Source organism: Bubalus bubalis, chromosome 9, assembly GCF_019923935.1.
Source record: "Bubalus bubalis isolate 160015118507 breed Murrah chromosome 9, NDDB_SH_1, whole genome shotgun sequence".
Taxonomy (NCBI): Eukaryota; Metazoa; Chordata; class Mammalia; order Artiodactyla; family Bovidae; genus Bubalus; species Bubalus bubalis.
The window spans coordinates 27,234,656-27,259,609 of record NC_059165.1 but is presented as its reverse complement, the minus strand read 5'-3'; the positions used below and the strand labels follow the sequence as shown (position 1 = coordinate 27,259,609).

Sequence of the window (24,954 nt, the reverse complement as noted above, 5' to 3'; positions counted from 1 at the left end):
TTCTATGATTTGCAGGTTTATTGTGCAACTTTGTGGGGTGGGTAATAGGTATGCAGTTTAAATGTTATTTTAAAGAAAGTTCAACGTATTTTCAAGCTGTTGTCCTTGGATATTTTCATTAAGCTGTAAATATTTAGAACAAATAAGGTCTAGCTCAATTCTAGGAAATGCTGTAATATATTTTATCAAATACAATTTCAGAAAGTGGATTACCTCTGTTCCCTAAAAACCCAGGCTGTAATGTTATTTGTTTTGTGATTTAGTTATAGGAATATTCATGGTGCTTTTTATTCTGCTCAAGTATTTTATATATCTCTCTGGCAAAAATCTTAAAAGCTGTTTCTTTACATTGACTAATACTTGCAATTTTTATCATTAAACTTAACTTATTCCTTCTTAAAGGTCAGTACACTCTGTCTTCCAAATTTGGTAAGCTGAATCATGAATACGTGTTATATGGAGTTCAATAGATCTATTCAGGTTTGTCTTTTTTTAATTTAGAAGTTAAGATCATCGATTTTAGTTAAGTTGCTGTATTTTAGTTTTAGTGTGTGGATTAGAGGAATAAATGCTCGTTTTTCCTTAACCTAGCTATGAGAAGTCAAGCTAGAAGAATGTTTTTTGAGAGGTTTTTTTCTCTTACTGTTGGGCTATTCCCCTAGAGGTGTCATTTTTTGTAATTTATGCGATACTCATGAGCCTGCTTGGGGATGCACTTGTTGGGAACACAGGTGGCTCTAATGTCTAGTCAGCTGGCTTTCAGTTAGATGGTAATTTGGCCTCTACCACCCAGAACTTTCTCCATGTAAAAGCTCCTGCGGGACAGTGAATAGCAGAGAAGAGAATACACTCTCAGAGTATTGATATTAATCTCCACTTTCCAATACAGTTGAATGAGGTCAGGATTGGAGCATTATTTTCCTGTTAATGATGCTGTTTCTTGGAAACCATATTTCTTCTCTCCTACATTGCTCTTCTGCTTCTTGGAACTGGAGATGGAGATAGAAGACAGGCTGCCAAGTAGTTTTAATGAGGATTGCTGTTAGCGGGGCTGGAAAGTGACAAGAAGATATTACTATGAAAAAGAAAGAAATGAAGAGAAGCTTAGGGATTCCTACGAATGCTTAATTTGAGAATTAAAAAAAAAAATCTTGAATGACTAATTATACACAAGTTTTTTCCCAACTTAGATTGCTCTCTTGTTAGTGTAGATACTATGTTGAATCAAATGATAGATAAAACAGTAAAACATGTTCTGCATTTAAAAACTCTTCTAAATGGGAAACTGTGCATTGAGGTGAGGGTAATCAAATTACCAAACGGGAAAAGTGAAACTCAATCTCCCTGGAAGAATTGGCAGCCATCAGAAAAAGAAAAAAAAAATCCAAGTTTATAAATGGCTACTTGAAATGGAGAGTCTGAGTAACTTAACTCATAAACCATTTATACAAAGTGTGTATTTTTATCTGAATTGTAAACTTAAGTCAGCTGGGTCTGGGAAACACAACTAGGTATTTCCTCCTCTTTTTTCTACCTTTTTTTTTTTTTTACTTTTCTTTTCTTTTTTTGGAGTTTAGTTGCTTTACAATGCTGTGTTAGCTTCTGCTGTAGAGCAAAGTAAATCAGCTATATATATTCATATATCCCCTCTTTGTCACCACAGAGAGTTGAGTAGAGTTCCCTTTGCTATACAGTAGGTTCTCATTAGTTATCTATTTTACATATAGTAGTGTATATGTGTCAATCTCACTTTTCAAATATGTGGCCTTGACTTGCCTTCAAACTAATTTCCATTCAGCATTGATAAGAATGTCAGAAAGGAAAGGGAATAATTGTTTATCTTCTTTGGCAGGGGGTTCCAGTGAGTGCCGTGGGGTGCGGGGGGCTAGGGATGAGAATAGAACATGTATCTATCTATTAACTCCCTCGCTCCATCTCTCTCTTTTTCTCCTCTGTCCCTGCATCTGTCTTTTCTGTATGCTTTATATATGCCCTTCTTAAGACTAAAAACACCATTTATTGTCTTGATAAGACAATGAGGGTGGTGACTCAGGTCCAACTGCTTTATATTCATTTTATTTGTTTTCTATAAGAAATTTAATTTTTCAAGCATTTTTCACTTTGGAAAGGGAAAACCTGAGAGCAGATGTTAAATTAATGAGTTTTAAGGCAGGTGTACATTAATAAGGAAAAATACATATGTGCCTGGAAAACCAACCTTTTTATGTATCAAGGCACATTTTTCCAAACTGGAAAATCCTTGGTACATGTACAAATTTGTATAAATCTATTCAAAAACATAAAATTGACCTCTACATATACTGTATATTCATGTAAGCAAAAATACCACCCATGTTACTCTAAACCAAGGCATTCATATTTTTTTTTGCTGCTCTCACCAAGTCACATAAATCTTGATTTAAAAAAAATTTTTACTACTATTAAACAAAACACACTATGCAGGACACATTTATGTTCTATTTGCTCAAATGGATCTTAATAGCAACTTAGGGTGCTGTTGCCGGAGGGCAACTGTAGTTAGCAGTTAAAAAAAATCTGAAGGAACTTTTCAGCTCATAAAATTTTTATGAGCTGAAAAATGCTATAGGGTGTGTTTAACAGTGATTCAGGGGATACTGAAAACATGGCTCCTGTCTATTTCAGGAGTAATTTGCACACCTGCACTTTGAAACCTTATTGAAAGGTTTTCTTTGTGAACATGTGATGGCTCAGACGATAACGAATTTGCCTGCAATGAAGGAGACCCAGGTTCAATTCTTGGGACAGGAAGATCCCCTGAAGAAGGGAATGACTACGCACTCCAGTATTCTTGCCTGGAGAATTCCATGGACAGAGGAGCCTGGTAGGCTATACAGTCCATGGGGTTGCAAAGAGTTAGACATGGCTGCGTGACTAATACACACACACACACACACACATGAAATCTATAGAGTTTAAAGGCATAGGAAGAGTTAGCTCAATTCTGGACTCTTTCCCTTTTTTAAAAGAATGCTCCTCCTTGAAATCATCTGAAATGTCATAAATTAGTGTAACAGGATTATGAATGATTTTAAAAGCTAATACACTGTAATTTTAACTCAAAGAATAATTTAGAAGTCTACAGATATTGAATGTACACATTATTATGCAAATGCTTATGGTTATAACATTAAAATAGGTGACTTATTCGTTTTTTTTAAAAACAAATTCATGTATACTGCCTATTACTTGTCAGACTCGCTTGGTATTATTTGCTGGTCAGGTGTTCTTTTTTGCTAGTTTTATCATTTCTAGCTACCCAGTCTAAGTGTAAGACAGATGTTAAGCCACTAGGAAACTAAAATGATAACAAATATAAAATATTGATGAAATTACTAATGAAATGGCATTAATGATTAATGAAGTTCTGATAAAAATAATTTTGGCCTCTAAATTAGAGTTTCTTTTGCTCTGTTTCCTTGTTGAGAATTACGGTACTTTATTGCTCACAAAGAGTCGGACACGACTGAGTGACTGAACTGAACTGAACTGATTGCTTACATCATTCAGAAATAATTCCCATATGATTAATCCCATCTGCATTTTCGTTTGTATATTTGAAAAATGTACATAGAGCTAAATATTTATTTTCTGAATATGATGCTGTTGAGGAGAGGGTAAGGAAGAAGGGTCGTTAGCTCTAAGTATAGGAGATATCTGGGTAAATGCCAATATTCATACCATTGAAAACACAGTCATTAGTTTTTAAAAAGTAATGTTACTTATATAATTCTTTTTAAATCACATTTTTATAGAATTTATTATGTAGAACTACTTTCAGATTTTTAATTATAGGATCAGATTCCTTTCTTGGGCCTCCGTATTTTGAGCGCATAAAAGAGTGGCTGTTCTGGTTAGTGTTTGATGGGGGGGATATTAGGAGCCCTAATTTCTTGGGACCCCTCTCTCATCCCCAGTGGTAGTTTCTAAAGTAACATGTACCTTAGAACACAGCTAGAAAGAGAATGAGATCATTTGGGTAATTCAGAATAGAGCAGCAAAAAGTTTACTCATTTCTGAATGAATTTCTATATTTTTTCTTAAGTAAAAACATTTTTTAAATTGGTCTCTCACTATATGGGCTTTCCTTGTGGCTCAGATGGTGAAGAATCAGCCTGCAATGCAGGAGACATGGGTTCGATTCCTGGGTAGGGACGATCCCCTGGAGAAGGGAATGGCTACCCACTCTAGTATTCTTGCCTGGAGAATTCCATGGACAGAGGAGCCTGGCTGGCTGCAGTCTATGGGGTGGCAAAGAGCTGGACACGACTGAGTGACTAAGCACTCAGTTTTCACTACGTGTATGTATATGTCTCCTTATAATGATACACATTTATTAACATTTACCTTTGAACATTTACCTACATGATTCTGAATAAAACAAATTAAGCAAATCTAACTTTAATCTTATTGATAGCTATCTGTAGTCAAAATTATATATAATTATATTTCAGAGTATGTGCAGGGCAAAATCATCAAGTGTGCACTTAGAGCTTGATATTTTCAGACCACTCTTTATATACTTTATCATGTTTAAACTTCAGAGGTGATTTGCGAGGTATCCAGGGGAATGCGGCAGATGGCAGACAGAGGTGCACTGGGTCTGGCACTTTGGTACTAGTCTGAGTCTTGGCACTCCTTGGAGCATTTTTGCAGTGAGGCAATTCTCTCCCCTGATGAACTCACAGGAATAATGACTCCCTGTTGGCTCAGGTGCTGCTTTGTCTGTCAGTTTCTGAAAGAACATAGACTTGGGAAAGACTGGCTTCTCATTGGCATTCTATTGGTTTAAGAGGAGATGGCTTAGATTTCGTTTGCTGCTAATAAGGGGCTCTGTGTATGCTATTCAGATACCTGTGATGGCAGGAAAACAGCATGCTGAAACCAGCAGCTCTGGTTCTGGGCTGTTTCTCTCCTGCAGAATTTTGGAGCACATCCCTGAACGTGGATGGGGCGGGTGCCTACACACTTGAGTGGTTCCCTTTGCTGGGCTCCAGCTGTGGCTCCCTGCCAGAGAAGCACATGTTTTTTTCCCTGCAGGGAATTAGGATGGCTTCCCTCATTCCTCCTTGGCTGTCTAGAAAAGGACTGAATTCTTCTACTGGCAAAATAGTGAAAAAAAGAAGAGACTGTCTCCTTTCCCTTCATTTCCATAGTAGGAAAAAAAGAATTGGCCTTAATATTTTTAAATTATAAGTGAGCTTAACACTACAGTACAGATCAAAGCTTACCTTTTTTACCAAGTCCTTCTAAGTGAAATGTTTTGTATGTATAACACATACACTCACATAAGACACACATACAAAACACATAGAATCTCAAACTTTTAAATGCTGTATTAATATTTATTAACCCACTAATCTCAAGAAAATCTTGAAGACATTAAAATCATGCTTCTCACAGGTTGAGGCTTACTAATAAAAGAGATGTCCTGTAGTTGGGTAAAAGGAACTTTGCTGTCTTCTTCTTAACATAAAGAAGCTTATTCTTTCTGAAAATGGCACTTGCAATTACAAGTTGCCAGTATCGAAGCTGCTCTTGAGGTGGGGCATCAGCCAAAGACAAATGCCACTTGTTGTCATTAGCAGTGACCTTGAGAGAAAGGCTCACACTGTCTTCTAGCAGAGTAGTCAGTCAAGGGTTATCCTCAGGTAAAGCTACAACATGCTTTGTTCTTTAACAGAATCAAAAGGGACACAAAATAACTGTAAACCATAGGCCCTGCTCCCAAAGCCTTTAAATGCTTTTGAGGAGCCTATATTAACATAGTCAAATGTAATTAACAGTACAGAAATGCATAATTACACACTAGGTATGAGATACTGACTAAATGGCAGATAATATCAACAAAGAAGAAATCAATGAAGGCAGGGGATTCAGAAAATATTTCATGAGAAGGATGAAATATAAGCTGGCTCTTGTTGGAAGGGTATGATCAAAGACAAATGGCTGAAAACTCATTATTAACCTATTGCTTCACAACAGAGACTCACCAGTGGGCCAAGGAGCCCCAAGTACTGTCAGGCATTTTTCTAGACAGGGCTTAAATGACAGAGTGGCTCCCCTGATTCAGAAGATGAATGCCTTCTTAAGATTCACCTAGAAGCCTATACAAATCATGGAAACTTCAGGCAACTTCCTCAGGAAGGAGTGTTCTCTCGCATTTTCCTATTTTTCAGTGATTGATATATTTTGATAAAGATAGCATCATCTGTAAGTTAAGTACATTTAGCTTTTCAAAACATGTCCCATGATGTATCATGGTTCAGAATTACACATTTGTAAAATTAAATGACATAAAACTACTTTTTAGAGTGGGCTGCATACCCTAAAAGGTGATCTAAACTTTTATAATATCTTAATTCAAATGCAGTTTGAACTAGCAATATTACAGAAGCAGGTGATATAAGTTAGGGAAACTACAATCAGTCTTTCCTTTGATTCCTGGCCATGTGGACCCAGGAATTTCTTAAATTTTCTGTCAGATTTTTTTGCCAGTAAAATGGATGTAGTAGTGATTATTGTATAGAAAGAATAGTTCCTAAATTCTGATACATACTCTTTTTTTTTTTTTCCAAATCACAGGGATTATATAACAAAAGATCACTGTGTGTGTATATATATATACACACACACATATAGGGATCTTCCCAACCCAGGGATCGAACCCAGATCTCACCACATTGCAGGCAGATTCTTTACCAGCTGAGCCGCAAGGGAATCCCAAGAATACTGGAGTGGGTAGTCTATCCCTTCTCCAGCAGATCTTCCCGACCTAAGAATCAAATCGGGAGCTCCTGCATTGCAGGTGGATTCTTTACCAACTTAGCCATACATGTATGTATGTATCCAAATATATTAATATACATGTATCCAACAAATAGTCAAATAATTGCCATTCACTACATACTATACTAGAACTGGATTTTTGAAGCATACTCTGTGATATTCTGAAAGTCCATGGATAGGTAGTTGATTTGATCCATGGGATACAGTTCAATGGAGTGGAAAGAGCCTTTGGAAACAGACTTGGGTTCATGGTCAACATTGTTATCTGCCACCTATTTGATCTTGGGTAAATTGCTTGATCGCCACAGGCCTCAGTTGTTATAATAGTAAACATATGTGCTAATGCTGCTGCTGCTGCTGCTAAGTCATGTCTGACTCTGTGTGATCCCATAGACGGCAGCCCACCAGGCTTCCCTGTCCATGGGATTTTCCAGGCATGAGTACTGGAGTAGGGTGCCATTGCCTTCTCTGATGTGCTAATACTACAAACTCACGAGATTACTTAAAAGAGAAGGGGATCTCTTCCTGGGCTTGCAAGACACGGTGGCAGGCACATCGCACGTTTAATACCTCCTAAGTGACTAGAAAGCACCCAGCATAGTGCTTTGCACATGGCAATGACGTAGTAGAAACAAATCCCCTCTCAGCTATGGCAGTTGTTTCGCTGTGAACGTCTAAATGTCGGAAAATGTAGATTGTTTTGTATTAAGTATGTTAAAAATGCAATTTCCTTAAAATTTGAGATGATTTATACTACAGTGAGACAAATATAATTATACTCTAGTATCTGTCTGACTGCAAGAGCTTGTTAAAATTTTAATCATCTATGGATTGTGTTTGTCTAGAGTGATGCCATTTTGGGTGCAAATCAGAAGCAGCTGCAGGCCTTATTTAAATTTTAAATATAGTTATAGTATTGATTCTATACTATCAACATGTAGAACTCATTAGCTTTCTGCTCTTTTTCATGTGTGAAAATTGGACTTGTGATTTTTGATGATTGCAAATTTAATTTTTTTCAAAGAAAAGATCTTTTCACAAATTCTTTATAAATTTTTCCAGGTGCTGGGCCAGGCCTCTTCTTGCATATTCATAGAAAACATGGGCATTCCCTGCTGTCTTTTTGTTGTTGTCAAGGAAACCCCCTAGTTCTCTACACAGGGATTACATTCTTCTTTCTTAATAGCTCTTAGATCATTCATTTGTGCAGTGAATAAAAAATGTATTCACGGGCCCAGACAGTGTTCAGAACTTTTGGAGGGGAGGGGTGTAGCTAAGGGGAGAGACGTGTGGTGAGAGGAGCAAAGGGATAAAAGAAACAGAAAAAGAAATGCTTTATAAGGTTTCATTTTAATGAGGTAAAATGAAAAAATAATTTAAATGCATTATCTGTTTTTGTCAGTTTTAAATTTTATTTGCAAAATTTATTACATTGAACCTCACTGAGGCCAGTTTGTCACATATATATTTAAAAAAAAAGCTGATTAATAAGTGACTTTATTAATAGAGAGATTCCAGGAATGGGGCTCTGGTTGGGGGGGGCAGGGGAACAATTTTTAGTGAAAACTGTTGTATATTTTTTTTTCGTTTGCATGGAAGTACTCTGATGTCCATGCCCAATTGAGGCAATGGAAATTGTAAAATATTGTTTCAACCTAGGGTATTGTGTGGACAATTCAGCACCTATTATATGAGAAACTGTGTTCCTTAAAGGGATATGCCAATATTCAGACCTTTTGAATGTGAATCAAGAAGGAAACCCTGATCCAATGGCATGAAAGCTATTATTCTCAAAAGGAGTGGTTTGATTTGGAGGAGGAGAATAAATTATGGCAAACCTTCTAAATACTTGCTAGAATTATTGTGATAATGTATAAAAAATTTTTTCCATAGATAAGTTAAAGTAGGAGATTTGAAACTGGAAAGAAAGAATCCCTTGAGTGAGAGGGAAAGTTTAATTGTACTTCAACATCTGTGTCTATGAAAGCTTGACATATTATGTCTCAGTATGGTACTTAGACCTGCTTGCCCCTAGTATGGAATCGGCATACCCTACCTTGTCTGGCTTCCAGTGACTTCATCTTTTCATCTTATACCACAGTATTCCTGGCATCTCACAGGGTGAGTTAGTTTCTTTGGCCATGTGCTGTTCGGAGTAGGTTTGGGTTTCTCTAAGTTGAGAAAGGGAGAAGAAAACACACCAACGTATGCTTCTGTAGAGTACAACGGAATATACTATAGTTACCATCTTTTATTACGTTGTGATCTTACCTTGCTCTGCTTTCTAAGGGAGCCATTTCACTCTCTGAAGATAAAACATTCTCTGCCCATCTCTTCACACTCACTCCCAGGAAGTATTTTAAAGGCTTGTTGAAATAAAGGCATTCAATCAAGCTACTCTGTGGCTGAAGTGAATTGAAGTCACTCAGTCATGTCTGACTCTTTGCGACCCCATGGACTGTAGCCCACCAGGCTCCTCCGTCCATGGAATTTTCCAGGCAAGAGTCCTGGAGTGGGTTGCCATTTCCTTCTCCAGGGGATCTTCCTGAGCCAGGTATCAAACCCGGGTCTCCTGCTTTGCAGGCAGACACTTTACCATCTGATCCACCAAGGCTAGGGAAAGGAAAATAATGTCATCCATAGCTTAGTTGGGAAGGAAACTTGAAATAATCAATAAGCAAGAAAAGTATACAATAAAAGCTAGTTGCTTGTTTTAATAAAAAAGAAAAATAGAGGTAATATGGGCGTGAGTTTGAGCAAACTCCAAAAGATAGTGAAAGACAAGGAAGCCTGGCTTGCTACAGTCCTTGGGGTCGAAGAGCTGGACACAACTGAGAAACTGACCAACAGCAGCAACAATGATGTAAGTTACTATTTCAGACAAAGTCTCAGAATCAGCCTCACAGGAAACTCTGGGCATTCATCCTCTTGCTGAGCAACCATCCATGTTGCCCAGAAGGCCACAGAACAGCACCAACCAGGTATCAGCAGCTGACCGACAGTGATGCCATTCTGTGCAGGGGTTTGAAGGAGCCCCAGGAAATCTCCCAGTGCACAAATTCTGCTCATGTTGCTTCTCAACCTTGGCTTTATATCAGAATCACCAGGGAGCCTCCATATAAAAATATCCACTCTCCCACCCCCAACTAGACAACTTGAATCTGAATTTCTAGTGGTGAGACCCAGGCCTTCATATTTTTTGTTTCTTTTCTTAAATTTGCCTTCTTTTTTTAGTATTAGATGTCTGTATTTTTTAATGCATGCAGTCTTTATTCCTGGAGAATGTTGAACCCTACAGTAAAGTAAAGGCTTTCTGACCTTGAAATATAGACATATTGGGGAAGGGGTTGCTTTAAACCTCTGCAAGTTTAAGTTGTATTTTACCAGTTTTAAGGGGGAAAAAATGTTTAATTCAGTCTCCCCTAAATGAAATGCTGGCCTTTATCACATTTTGGGAAGTGTAGCTTTTCTCACACATGTTAAATGAACCTTGACATCTGTAAGGAAGGAAGAAAATAGAATTAACTATAATGGAAACTTATGTTTTTTAACATTTCAGAGTAATTGTAATTGGATCAAAAGTGATCGTGAGGGGTGGAGAATGTATCTTGAATTATACAGACCTGCATACTTCACACTGCCATACCCATATTACTTTCTCTCTATCAGCATGGAAATTAAAAGGAAATACATATGCTCATGGCTTAAGGATTCTTTTGACTATACTGACAAAGTAAATATGTTCATTATATATTTCCACTTGAGAAAAATAGTGAGTATTGCCCTGAGATAAACCTATATGGATTCTATATTTGGAAAGGAAAAGAATGATAAAAAATAATATTGAGACTATGCCTGCCCACTTAGATTATCTGATTTTCATAGCCATAGAAGTCTTTAATATTTGTGTAATCTGTGTTTCTTTTAGTTGTGTCTCAGAATTTGAGCTATTATTGCAGCCAAAAAACAGTTTCTTCAGGACCAGAAAAAATGCAGATATTTAAAAGAAAGTGTCAAAGTAGTAAATGTAAACGTTTCCATTCTTGATGATAAATAACTATGTAGACATTCTTTCAACTAAATTCCCAAAGAGAAGCTAAGTGGCTAGAATAAGGAGAGCCTTACATGTTTACAAGATCCTTTCACTTTACCGAACATAGAAGTTAGTAAGGAAGGTGAGACAAGTATATAATACCCACTAGGGAATTTATAAATAAGAAACAATATGACATAAGTCCTATGGCATACAAATGAAAGACACAACCAGTTCGGGCTGAGGAGTTTTAGTGAAGACAGACTGGAGGAATGGAGACTTCAGCTGGGTCATTCATAAATGCAGGAGTGAAGCTCCAAGGAGGGTTTATGAAGCATTCCAAGTTTGGGGCAGGAGGATTCTTGTTGAATAGAAGTGTGAGTTGGGAATGAGGAGGATATTGAGATGGGGGCATAGATTTCTCTGCATCCAACTCAGAGATGCAGAGAATGAGAGGATGAGGATAAATGTGAGGACAGCCATGGAGCTGTTTGAGCATGCTGTTGAAGAGGTCAGTTGGAAGAGGTAACTTTTGAAGAAGGGAGTGTTGTAATGAAAACAAACTGATGTTTGGTAAAGTTCAGTTTAGTAGCTGTAATTTGAGAGCTTAGAAGGAAGTATTGAGATACACACACACACACACACACACACACACACATATGAGGGGCATTTGTTTTCCTTATGTCAAAGTGTTTTACCTAAATTTGAATCCTTGATTTTGACCAAAGTATTTTTCTGGTGTTGGGCATCTAGTCATTATCTGTCATCTATTCATCTATGAAAAGTTTTGACAATCATGGGGAACTAACATGAAAAAGATAAGAAAAGTAAGTACTTCCCAATAATTGGTTTTTGTCATTTGCTCTGCTTTCAAGAAAACATTTACAAACTGAAATAACCTGCCTTCTTTTTCATGCAGCTCTTTATCTTACTGTTCAAAAATGCTTGAAGGGCCCAAAATTACTTGATTAAGCTCTCCAGGAAAGCCCTTACCCTTTAAAAATTGGAAGTTAGGGAGTCCCTTGGGCCTCTTCTATAAGCAAGAAAAGCCCACACTCAGTGGTAACTCCTTAAGCGCACTTAGAGCAGATGACTGTATCTAAACACATTCTTTCCACTTGAAAGAACAGCATTATTAGAGGATTATCTGAAGCTGGGAAAAGAGATGATTCCCATTTATCATCCCCATAACATGTCTGCCTCAAAAGTGAGGCCATCAGAAACGCTTATATTGTTTATTACGCTTTCTGGGTGTAAAATTCATGAATTGAGAAATATTGAGCTCCTTTCTCAGCAAGCAGGAGCTGTCAGTGTCCGATAGCATGCATGGGTGGCACACCAAATGAACCTCGGCTAGCAGAGCTAACAGGGAGACACGGGTCACAGAATCCAATCTTGATCTCCTGGCCCTAGTTTAATCTCTTACCTCTGGAGGGATTGGGCGTTGATCTAAACATCACGTGATTTTCAATTATTAAAGTAATTTAAGCATATGAAAACAAGTGACAAGATTTGGGGAAGATATTTATATCTTGATCACTAATGTCATTTATTTTTTCAACATCCTGAGTTGGCACCATTTTTAGTGTCTCAAGTTTTGAAAATGTTGGGAAATTTGGAATGTCTGAGACAACCTAGTGGAAAAGCACATTAGGTAGTCTTCCTTGCTTTACAAGGTGGCAGCTAGCATTTTATTTTAGTTAAGAATATATCAATGGTGAATGAAATTGAAGCATTTGCTTATGTCTGGATATATTAGATTCATAGGTATGTGTCAGAAAGCTTAAATATCTTAAACAACTTCAAGTTTTCTCTATTTAAATTCTATAAGTGTTTCTCAAGTACTTCAGTATGGCTGTCTATTGTATTTTTTAAATAAGGAACCAAAATCTTTTTTTTTCCACATGTTGAAATCTATTTTAATAGAGAAATGTGATCCTAATATCTCTCCACTGAGTGGATTGGTATATACTTATATTTGATTAAAAGCTCTTAAATTGTAGAATTCCCTATAGAAAACATGGACTCTAGCCAGCTGCCTCTGCATCTTAGCAACTATGTTTTGTGTCTGCTAACAGTGTGATTGTAAGACTTGTGCTATGTCTACAAAATTTTGCCATTAAGTACTTAAATATACTTGATGAGTAATTTGAGGTCAGCTAGCAATAAAGCTTTGTGTGAAATGCCATTTAAAAAAATCTATTAGTGTGGTATATTCAAGCTGTTAAAATACATTCATAGAAACAGAGAAAAGATTATACATACGCTGTGTAGAGTTCTGTGGTTTGACTCTTGCAGTCCAAATAAAAGTTATATCACCCTAGAATAAAATTCTAAAATAGAGTCGTCTTTTGTAAGAATTTGTTCACCTCAGAGCTGGGGTCATTAATTATTCCATGAGGTTGCACTGTTAGTACAAAATAGAGCAGATCACAATTTCATGATGAAATACTTGCTTTCACAGAAACACAGGTGTTCCCTACTCCCCTCCACACCCCCCACTGGTCACACACCCTACAAAGAAACTTTTCTGGTTTGCAATAATAGCTCTTGCAACTCTCTCATAATATGCATGGTGGGTGAGGGTGGTGGCAAGAAAGGGGGATGAAGAAGTAACTCCAGAAACTAAATAAAGAGGAGCAAATTGGAATATGGGTGAGATGGAGGTGGCAGTGGCAGGAGTGAATTCACCTGTCTATCCTAATTCGATTTTGTGACTTTTTACAAAAAATATTTATTTATTTATTTATTTTTGGCTGTGCTGGGTTTGTTGCTGCTCAGGCTTTTTCTCTAGTTGTGGTGAGCTGGGGACTACTCTCCAGCTGCTGTACGTGGGCGTCTCATTGCAGTGGTCCTCTCGATGCAGAGCATGAGCTCTAGGGCTCACAGGCTTCAGTACTTGTGGCTTGTGGGCTCCATAGTTGTGGCTCCCAGGCTCTAGAACACAGGCTCAATAATTGTGGTGCGCAGGCTTAGTTGCTCCTCAGCACGTGGGATCTTCCTGGATCAGGGATTGAACCTGTGTCTCTGGCTTTGGCAGGTGGATTCTTTACCACTGAGCCACAAGGGGAGCCCTTCATGACATTTTAAAAGTATGAAAACAAGTTTGCCATGCTAAGAAAAATGTAGATTCATCTGTAGAGAATCTGTTGGCCAAAAAACTTGTCTTCAAAGCCCTAGGCAATGAATATTTTCCTCACCCTTGAACCAATATTAAGAAATCAGAAGAAACCATTTGGAACACAACTTATTTTAATAATAAATACTGATATGTTATTAAGATTTCCCTGGTGGCTCAGATGGTAAAGCGTCTGGCTACAATGAGGGAGACCTGGGTTCAATCCCTGGGTCAGGAAGATCCTCTGAAGAATGAAATGGCAACCCACCCAGTATTCTTGCCTGAAAATCCCATGGATGGAGGAGCCTGGTGGGCTATAATCCATGGGGTAGCAAAGGGTCAGACACAACTGAGCGACCTCACTTTCACTTTTCACTGATAAGTTAATTGTGAGAAGATTCCTTTCAGAAAAGAAAACCAAATAATTTTATGTCACATTTCATATCTTTGTTTAAGAATTTTTGTTAAGTGGAGCATTTTTACAGTGCTCATATTCAATGAGCACCTTTTGAAATATATCTTCTCAATCACTATTTATTATGATGCACTGATAGTTCTTTGGTCAGTGCCAACTTCAAAGAACAATGAGAAGTATAAGATGAAATTGCTTAAGTATTTCTGTATTTTCTGCCATTCTGAGGCAAGGCAGATCAGGTACTTGGAAGGCAGGTGGATAAAGGAATTCTAATTTAAATGTAATGATTGGTACATCTGCATTACATACAATCAAAAAGTGTCCTTTGCAAAAAGAGTTATAAGAAGGTCATTTCTCTAACCTATTGGCATGAGGACTTGTTTCAGAGAGAAAGAGAAAGATTTGGAAGACACCCTTGGAGGCCATAGGTTTCTGTAAAGTTGGTAAATATGAGTCTGCCACATAGTCTCATAGAGAATAAGTATTTAGTAAATTTTGTGCAATCAGTTGATCTTGGAGAGATTGCATTTTTGGGTGCCATGCGTGGTTGTGGGAGTTAATTTAATTTTGCATGCAAAAACCAGTACGATGCTGAGCTGTGTTGCGAAGTTTATGGCTGTGATTGAAGTATTGTGGTATTTATTTAGGTTAGAAAATGGAATAAATTGCATCTAACAGTTGAGTCTTTTGGTGAAATATTCTAACACACTGGTCTAAAATGCTAAGGGAATCCTCAGATTTATGAGCAATAAGAAATGTCAGGGTTCCTTATCCAAGTGGAAAATGGGCTAAAAGAATATTATACTCTGTTCATTGAACTGCAATTAGAGAACATAAAGTGAATGTCAGGGAGTTTAATTAATTGAGTTAAATAGACTTAATGAGTTGATAGTCAATGAAATTATTATAAAAATTGTTGATTTACAATGAGTTCTTTGTTTTCTTTGCTAGGAAAACATTTTATTTTAAATTATTCTTTTCCTTCGTAAAACATGTAAGTGAGCGTCAGAGTGTCAGTTCCTTTGGCATGCTGACATTTGACACACCGACAGGCCTCTGTGTCTTCTTTCTGCTTTTTTCCACCCCACTTGTTTTCAGAGCTACCAACATCAAACCTAATGAACCTCTATCTATAATTACTCACTAAGAAGTTCATGGGATATGTTTATATCCATTTTGTTTTTCTAAAAAGTAAGGAATTTATTTAGAAATTCATACAAATCTATAATAACATTGAATATTTTTACCCTAGTCCCAGCCTAGGAGTTTATAAATAAAGACTATCAGGCAGTTATTTCCTTATTTATCCTTGTGTTCTGCTGGAGAAACTTGGCTGAGTAGTTAGTTTAATCTCCACTGCTTATACAGAGATACAAAATGTGATGGGGATTTTTTTATATGCTTGACACACACCTATGTTTCTTATTGAAATTCTTTCTGTATTTAAGTACAAGGTGTTGTGGAAATTTAGACTGTATGTGTGATCATTTTTCATAATGAGTTCTCATGATATTTATACCTAATGAAACCTAATGAAAAGGGTGATATGCTAAATGACACTATGCTGCTGCTGCTAAGTCGCTTCAGTCATGTCCAACTCTGTGCAACCCCACCGACGGCAGCCCACCAGGCTCCCTCGTCCCTGGGATTCTCCGGGCACTATAAGCAATTTAAAATTGGCATATTTTTGAAGTTCCTGTTAAATTCTACAAAGTTTCACAGAATCGTGTAACTGAGTGTAGCTTCATGGTAGCTCAGACGGTAAAGAGTCTGCCTGTAGCACAGGAGATCTGGGTTCAATGCCTGGGTCGGGAAGATCCCCTGGAAAAGGAAATGGCAACCCACTCCAGTATTCTTACCTTGAGAAGAACTCCATGGACAGAGGAGCCTTGTGGGCTGTAGTTCACGGGGTTGCAAAGAGTCGGACACGACTGAGCGACTAACACGCTTTCACTCAACTGTATTCAAATAGTATTAACGATGAGGCTACTTGATTTAGTGATTAGATAAGGTTATAGATGTGATATTTCAAAAGATTCATTTGTATAGAAGGCATTTAAAGATGCATTCTCTCATATACCTGTATAAGAATATGCATATATATTCTCTCACATTCTTTTTTCCTTAGTGAGAGGTAGCCTTCAACACAAGCTGTATTAAAAGGTATTTATCATCTGAAGATGTTTTCTTTTAAAACATACACCATGAGACAGTATAAGATCAGAGTAATAACTTCTATGGTCTAATATTAAATGAACTTACCCTTTTTTGAAAACAAAGGTAAGGCATTTAGTTATTTCTATGAGTTTGGCAATTAGGAATAGCTGTAACTTCTGTGGCAGAAATCATCTATATAGTACATATTTTTAATTTTTAAAATTTTTATTTTATATTGGTTTATAGTTAATTTACAATGTTGTGTTAGTTTCAGGTATACAACAAAGTTATTCAGCTCTATATATACATATGTAAATTCTCTTTCAATTCTTTCCCCATTTGGATTATTACAGAATATTGAGCACAGTGCCCTGTGCTATACAGTAGGTCCTTGTTGGCCATCTGTTTTATTTATTTTTTAGTTGTTGTTTTTTTTAATTGGAGGATAATTGGTTTACAGTATTGTATTGATTTCTGCCGTACATCAACATGAATCAGCCATAGGTAATACATATGTTCCCTCCCTCTTGAACCTCCCTTCAACCTCCCACCGCATCCCACTCCTCTAGGTGGGGTTTTATATTTTTGTAATATGCCAGAGTTATGTATTGATCACATTTCTGTTTAGGGTAGCAGTATTTTTTGTTCATTTGAATACCTATCCCACTTTGTTTACATGATTGAGGCACTGAATGTATTCAGTGGAGATATAAGGAGTGATTTGTAGTGTGTGAAAGTTAAATAGGATGCACATGTAATAGGGAAGAGAGACCTACTCTGACACAAATAATAGTGATATTTTATGGTGACAATATAGTGAAGATGGGATACAGAGAAAAAAGTTTTCTTTTTTGTTTTCATTAGAGTGAAAGGGATTAATGTAAATACAATATATCTTCTAGTTACATAAACGTTTTGCGGTCTCTGTTTTTTAATTAGCAAACCATAGTTAAAAACAGAAGGAGCTCTGTAGAGTTTTTATTGGCTGTTCATATACTTCTGTATTTATGCTGACACAGAGAATACAATGGCAAAGAGTCAGACATGACAAGCACACACGCATGCAAAGAATACAGACAATATTGCTACCGTCTCAATAGAGTGTTTTTCTTTTTTGCCATCAGGAAATGTTAGATGTTGGGTGAAGGGGAGTGGCTTCTGACAACAAGCCATTTCTCTACTAATAGAGGGCAGGAGTGATTCCATCGTTGTAATTATCATTCCTCCTGTAAGTTCTCAGGTTCAACCTAAGCATGTGTGGCATGGATCAGGGCTAGGCTGAAAGCTGTATCTGCAACAGTGTTCCTGGGACCAGAGGGCAAGACCCCGGGCAACCCTCCGAGCTTCTCTGTGTCTCTCCTGGGGTGAGAACACCCACAGGTACCTGTCCGTGCTGCTGTGATTCTGAAACCCTCTCCAAGGACCACTGAATTCCACTCCGATGCAAATGAGGGTGCGGAATGTCCCCCTCCTGGTGTTCGGATGAGGAGCTTTGCTGGTGGATTTCTGGAGAGAGAAAAGGCAGATGAGCTTAGTGGTTGGTACCCTGTGGCAATCTACAGTCTAGGAAATGTTTCAAGGGTAGGTGTTATTTCATATGCTAGTTCTAATGTTTAGAAGTGACTCCTGAACTTCTTTTGGAGAAAAGGTTAATGAAAAGAATGACAACTGCCCCAGTCCAGATCACCTCTCATTACAGATAAAGCTGGAAAGGTGTGGAGGGCTGTTCTTTCCTGGTGCTTTCTGTGAGACAGCCCTGCATGGAGACCCCCAGCCCTTCCTCCCCGGGGCTTCCTGCCCTTGTGCATGGAATGTGACTGCACTCTATTACACAGCTAAGTCTTGTCTTACTGTTGCATGGGACAGGATTGTCATCACACTGTGAAAGGGCTATAAAGAAACCTCTCTTTTACTTTTCTAAAAACAGTCTTCTCTAGGGTAAATTATGACAGGAGGCCAGAAGAAATTGCTTCTCACTTCCCTATTCAATAGAGGGTATCTTTGCATTCACCGACACGAAGGATAACAGTTACTTTTTTCTGTATGATCTTGTGAAGGGATCTTAACTTGAAATTTTTTTTTTTCCAGTTTGCACAGAGATGAATTCTTCCATTTCATGATTACACTGTGTATACCTGGTGCCTTGTTTCATTTTAAGGATGTGGTTTTGTTAAACATGTTGAAGAGTTTTTGTGACCTGTTGCTACAATTGGATTTATTTTTCCTGTTGTTAATATCAAACAGCAAATGCGAAGACTGGGAACCATGTGTAGAAGGGTGATTGCTCTTACTGTGAACAGATTTGAATCCTCCTTTTTGTGTGAGAGTGTGATCAGCCAGCCTTGCTATCGATTTCTTCTATCGTACAATGCCAAATCTTCTATTTAAGTATTGTGAAAACTCTTTGTTTTTTTCAGGTCGAATGAGTGATTTCAGTGTAAGTGGTCATCCAATAGATTCAGAATCTAAAGAAGATGAGCCTTGTAGTGAAGAAACAGATCCAGAGCACGATCTAATTGCTGAGATTTTACCTGAGTTACTTGGTATGTTGCACAGTGAAGAGGATGAAGAAGATGAGGAGTGTGCCAATGCCACTGATGTCACGACCACCCCATCCGTGCAGTACATAAATGGGAAGCATGTAGTTACCACTGTCCCCAAGGACCCAGAAGCAGCAGAAGCTAGGCGTGGCCAGTTCGAAAGTGTTGCACCTTCTCAAAATTTTTCAGACAGCAGTGAAAGTGATAGTCATCAGTTTATAATCACCCATGCTGGATTGTCCACTGCCATGCAACCTAATGAATCTAAAGAAACAACGGAGTCCCTTGAAATTACGTGGAGACCCGAGATTTACCCTGAAACAGCAGAGCCTTTTTCAAGTGGCGAGCCTGATATTTTCCCCACAGCTTCACTCCATGAAGGAGAAGCCACTGAGGGGCCAGACTCAATCACAGAGAAAAGTCCTGAACTTGATCATCTGGTGCATGAACATGCTGAATCGGTACCTCTGTTTCCTGAAGAGTCTTCAGGAGATACTGCCATTGACCAGGAATCTCAAAAAATCATCTTTTCAGGGGCTACCGAAGGAACCTTTGGTGAAGAGGCAGAAAAAAGTTCTACCACACATACTCCAAGTATGGTTGCAAGTTCTGTATCAGCACCTGTCTCAGAGGATGCATCATTTATCTTAACAGGCACTCCACAGTCTGATGAGCCACTGTCCACAGTAGAAAGCTGGGTGGAAATAACCCCTAGACACACTGTCGAGTTCTCGGGAAGTCCTTCAATTCCAATTCCGGAAGGCTCTGGGGAAGCAGAAGAAGACAAAGATAAAATATTTGCCATGATAACTGATTTATCACAGAGAAATACTACAGACTCCTTTGTTACTTTAGACACCAGCAAGATCATGATCACGGAGAGCCTTTTGGACGTTCCTGCAACCACTGTATATTCAATTTCTGAACAGGTTTCTGCAGTAGTGCCTACCAAATTTGTAAGGGAGACAGACACTTATGAGTGGGTTTTCAGTCCACCTCTGGAGGAAACAACAAGGAAAGAGGAGGAGAAGGGAACTACAGGTACAGCTTCTACAGTTGAGGTACATTCCCCTACACAGAGATCATATCAGTTTGTTTCACCCCCTGAGTTAGAAAGCTCAAGTGAAACTCCACCTGATGATTCAGCAGCTGCTACTAGGAAGAGTTTCATGTCCCAGATGACACCCACACAGTCTGAAAGGGATACGACACGTTCTACTGTTGTCTTTACAGAAACAGAAGTTTTAGACAATCTGGCAGCACAGACCACAGATCCCAGCCTTAGCAGTCAACCTGGGGTTCTGGAAGGGTCACCTACTGTCCCAGGGAGCCCCGTCTCTCTCTTTATGGAGCAGGGCTCCGGAGAAGCTGCTGTTGACCCAGAAACCACCACTGTTTCTTCACTTTCATTAAATTTAGAGCCTGAAATTCTAGCTGAAGAGAAGGCAGCTGGCACTTGGTCTCCAAATGTGGAAACTGTATTCCGTTTTGAGCCAACCGAACAAGTCTTGAGTACTGCAGTGGACAGGGAGGTTGCTGAAACTATAAGCCAAACATCTAAGGAAAACTTGGTTTCAGAGATCTCAGGAGAGCCAACTCACAGGGCAGAAATAAAGGGCTTTTCTACAGATTTTCCTTTGGAGGAAGATTTCAGTGGTGACTTCAGGGAATACTCGACAGTATCTTATCCCATAACAAAAGAAGAAATAGTGATGATGGAAGGCTCAGGGGATGCAGCATTTAAGGATACCCAGATGTTACCATCTGTAACACCTACCTCGGACCTCAGTAACCACACTGCTGACTCGGAAGAACCTGGCAGCACCTTGGTCAGCACCTCCGCCTTCCCTTGGGAAGAATTCACAGCCTCTGCTGAGGGCTCGGGTGAGCACTTGCTCTCAGTAAGCAGCTCTGTTGACAAAGTGTTTCCCAGTGCCGCAGGAAAAGCCTCTGGAACAGATTCCCCATTTATTGACCAACGATTGGGAGAAGAAGGTGCTATCAATGAAACTGATCAAAGATCCACCATTTTGCCAACAGCAGAAGCTGAGAGTACTAAAGCTTCAACCGAAGAGGGGGAGGTGAAGGAGAATCACACAGTTTCAATGGACTTTCCCCCAACTGTGGAGCCAGACGAATTATGGTCTAGACAAGAAGTCAACCCTGTAAGGCAAGGAAATGGAAGTGAAATAGTATCAGAGGAAAAGACTCAAGAACAAGAATCTTTTGAACCCCTTCAAAGCTCTGTTGCACCAGAACAAACAACTTTTGATTCACAGACATTTCCTGAACCTGGACTCCAAACCACAGGTTATTTCACACTAACGACAAAGAAAACTTACAGTACTGATGAGAGAATGAAGGAGGAAGTCATTTCCTTAGCTGACGTGTCCACTCCAACTCTAGATTCAAAGGGCTTGGCATTGTACACTACTCTCCCTGAAGTTACTGAAAAATCCCATTTTTTCTTAGCTACTGCCTCAGTGACTGAATCAGTACCAGCTGAAAGTGTAATTGCAGGTTCAACCATCAAAGAGGAAGAGAGTATAAAACCCTTTCCCAAAGTTACGAGCCCGATAATTAAAGAGTCAGATACAGATCTTTTATTCTCTGGACTGGGATCTGGGGAAGAAGTTTTGCCTACTCTAGGATCAGTGAATTTTACTGAAATAGAACAAGTCCTTAGCACATTATATCCCCTGACTTCTCAAGTACAAAGTTTAGAAGCCAGCATCTTAAATGATACAAGTGGAGACTATGAGGGAATGGAAAATGTAGCAAATGAAATGAGACCACTCATTTCCAAAACAGACAGCATTTTTGAAGATGGTGAGACAGCATCCAGCACAAGGCTACCAGAAATTTTAAGTGACGCCAGAACAGAAGGGCCCTTCACGGCACCTCTCACTTTTTCCACAGGCCCCGGACATCCTCAAAATCAGACGCACCGTAGGGCAGAAGAAATCCAGACCAGTAGACCACAGCCTCTGACTGATCAAGTCTCTAGCGAGAATTCTATGACAGCAGAAACTAAAGAAACAGCAACCTCTGCCACTGATTTTCTGGCTAGAACATATGATCTTGAAATGGCCAAAGGATTTGTTACATCAACACCGAAACCATCTGACCTGTTTTATGAACATTCTGGAGAAGGTTCTGGGGAATTGGATGCAGTTGGTGCAGAAGTCCACGCTTCTGGAATGACTCAGGCAACTGGGCAAGGAAGCACCACCTTTGTTTCTGATAGATCCCTGGAAAAACATCCCAAGGTTCCAAGTGTCGAAGCTGTTACTGTTGATGGATTCCCGACAGTTTCAATGGTGCTGACGCTTCATCCTGAGCAGAGAGAAGGCCCTCCTGAAGCAACCGGCACACCGGCAAGCACAGCATCATATGAGAAGGCCACAGAAGGTGCGGCAGATAGTTTCCAAGACCATTTCGGGGGATTTAAGGATTCTACGCTGAAACCCGACAGAAGAAAAGCCACTGAAAGTATTATTATAGATCTGGACAAAGAGGACAAGGATTTAATATTGACAATGACGGAGAGTACCATCCTTGAAATTATACCTGAGCTCACATCAGATAAAAATACTATCATAGATATTGATCACACTAAACCAATATATGAAGACATCCTTGGAATGCAGACGGACTTGGATCCAGAAGTACCCTCGGGACCGCCTGACAGTAGTGAAGAGAGCACTCAAGTTCAAGAGAAGTATGAGGCAGCTGTTAACCTGTCTTCAACCGAGGAAAACTTTGAGGCTTCTGGTGATATTCTGCTGGCTAATTACACTCAGGCAACACCTGAATCGAAGGCTCCTGAAGACAGAAATCCATTAGATCACACAGACTTTATCTTCACGACTGGGATCCCCATGCTTAGCTCAGAGACAGAATTAGACGTTTTGCTTCCCACAGCCACATCTCTGCCCATTCTTAGTAAGTCTGCCACAGTTAATCCAGAGTCAAAAACTGAAGCCAAAACCCTGGAGGACATCTTTGAATCAAGCACTTTGTCTGATGGCCAAGCTATTGCAGACCAAAGTGAAGTCATATCAACGTTGGGCTATTTGGAAAGGACACAGAATGAGGATGAAGCAAAGAAATATGTAAGTCCCTCTTTCCAACCAGAGTTCTCTTCTGGGGCTGAGGAGGCACTGATAGATCCTACCCCCTATGTAAGTATTGGTACTACCTACCTTACGGCTCAGAGTTTAACAGAGGCACCTGATGTGATGGAAGGAGCCGGTCTGCCGGATTCCATCGACACATCCACAGTTTCAGCTTTTTCAGAGCTGCTCTCTCAGACACCATCATCTCCTCCACTCAGTGTCCACTTAGGCAGTGGAGACTCTGAGCATTCAGAGGACCCCCAGCCAAGTGCTCTGCCAAGTACAGATGCCAGCACACCCCCAGTATCCTCAGGAGAACTTGCAAACATTGAAGCGACTTTCAAACCCTCAAGTGAAGAAGACTTTCACATAACTGAGCCTCCATCCTTATCTCCTGACACAGAGCCTTCAGAAGATGAAAGTAAGCCTAAACTATTAGAACCAACGGAGGCTTCTGCCACAGAACTAATTGCTCAAGAAGAAATTGAGATTTTCCAAAATTCTGACAGCACAACCAGTGTCCAGGTTTCTGGGGAAACAGTCAAGGTGTTTCCCGGTACTGAAACCCCTGAGGCTGAGGTTACTGTCACAGCTGCAAGTGAAACGAAGTTAGAAGGTGCTACACTGCGGCCACATTCTACTTCTGCTTCTGTGATTCACGGGGTCGAGGCAGGCGTGGTGCCTCAGCCCAGTCCACAGACTTCTGAGCGGCCCACCATCCCTTCTCCTCTGGAAATAAGCCCTGAAACACAGGCAGCTTTGATCCGAGGGGAGGATTCCACAGTAGCGGCCCCCAAACAGCAAGTGCCGACGAGGATGCTTGATTCTAATAAGCAGGCAACACTAAGCACCACAGAGTTAAATACTGAGCTTGCAACACCATCATTTCCCCTTCTGGAAACTTCTAACGAAACCAGTTTCCTGATTGGCATTAATGAAGAGTCAGTGGAAGGCACAGCAATCTATTTACCAGGTAAGGACACAACGTTGATAAATCTGTTTCCAAACGTGGAAACAGTCCCTTGGTCCTAACATATTTATTTATATAATTGTGTTGTACTGTGAAAGGGGTGAAGGTTCTTTGTATTGTTCACGTACAGCAGAACAGGCCATAGTATTGATTCCCTAATGAGATGCAAAGAAAGTAAGTATAGACTGGGGGCTTCCAAGATAAACTTTGTATTTTTCTGGGTTTAAGAAACATGTTGTTTCTTTTTTTTTCAATTGCAACATGGAAAACCTGAAATTGTTAATGGTATAAAAATTCAATTTGACTTTACCCACAACTTACCTATGACTTTGTCTTAGGTCCCGTAGTTATACATCTTAGCTTTAGGAACAGGAAAAGTATCTTATTAAAAAAAAAAACAAAAAAAACTCTAATGAATGAATGGGCAATATTAAAATCTGTCAGGCCTTTACAAATGAGACTAGTAAGTAACTCTAATACTTAACATGGTTCACACAATATCGGTTATAAGTTCATACTTTTGTGTAATTTCCTTGCTTTAGATAGGTAGTCTACCTAATGCTTCTAACACAGTGCCTAGCCACAGTGAGTATTCATTCGGTATATATTCAAACTCTGCCTGTTGAGAGATTTCTAGTTTTTTGCCGAGTACACAGGAAGCATGAATTTGATACTGGTTCATAAAGACTATGCCATTTGAGCTTCACAGAAAGGCCACAATGCGTACATTATTATCTCCATTTAAAAGGGTAGGGCGTGGAGGTTCAGAGAGGCT

General features: G+C 39.2%; 1 protein-coding gene across 2 annotated transcripts in view; it reads left to right on the top strand.

Annotated features, from left to right (window-relative positions):
* Positions 1-24,954, top strand: part of VCAN (versican) — a 120,821-nt gene that overhangs the window by 51,034 nt on the left and 44,833 nt on the right. For both annotated transcript variants that reach the window (XM_006053108.3, XM_044947329.1), the window contains one exon: positions 18,969-24,182. In XM_006053108.3, coding sequence (XP_006053170.3) covers positions 18,969-24,182 — 5,214 coding nt within the window. The remainder of the gene's footprint in view (positions 1-18,968; positions 24,183-24,954) is intronic.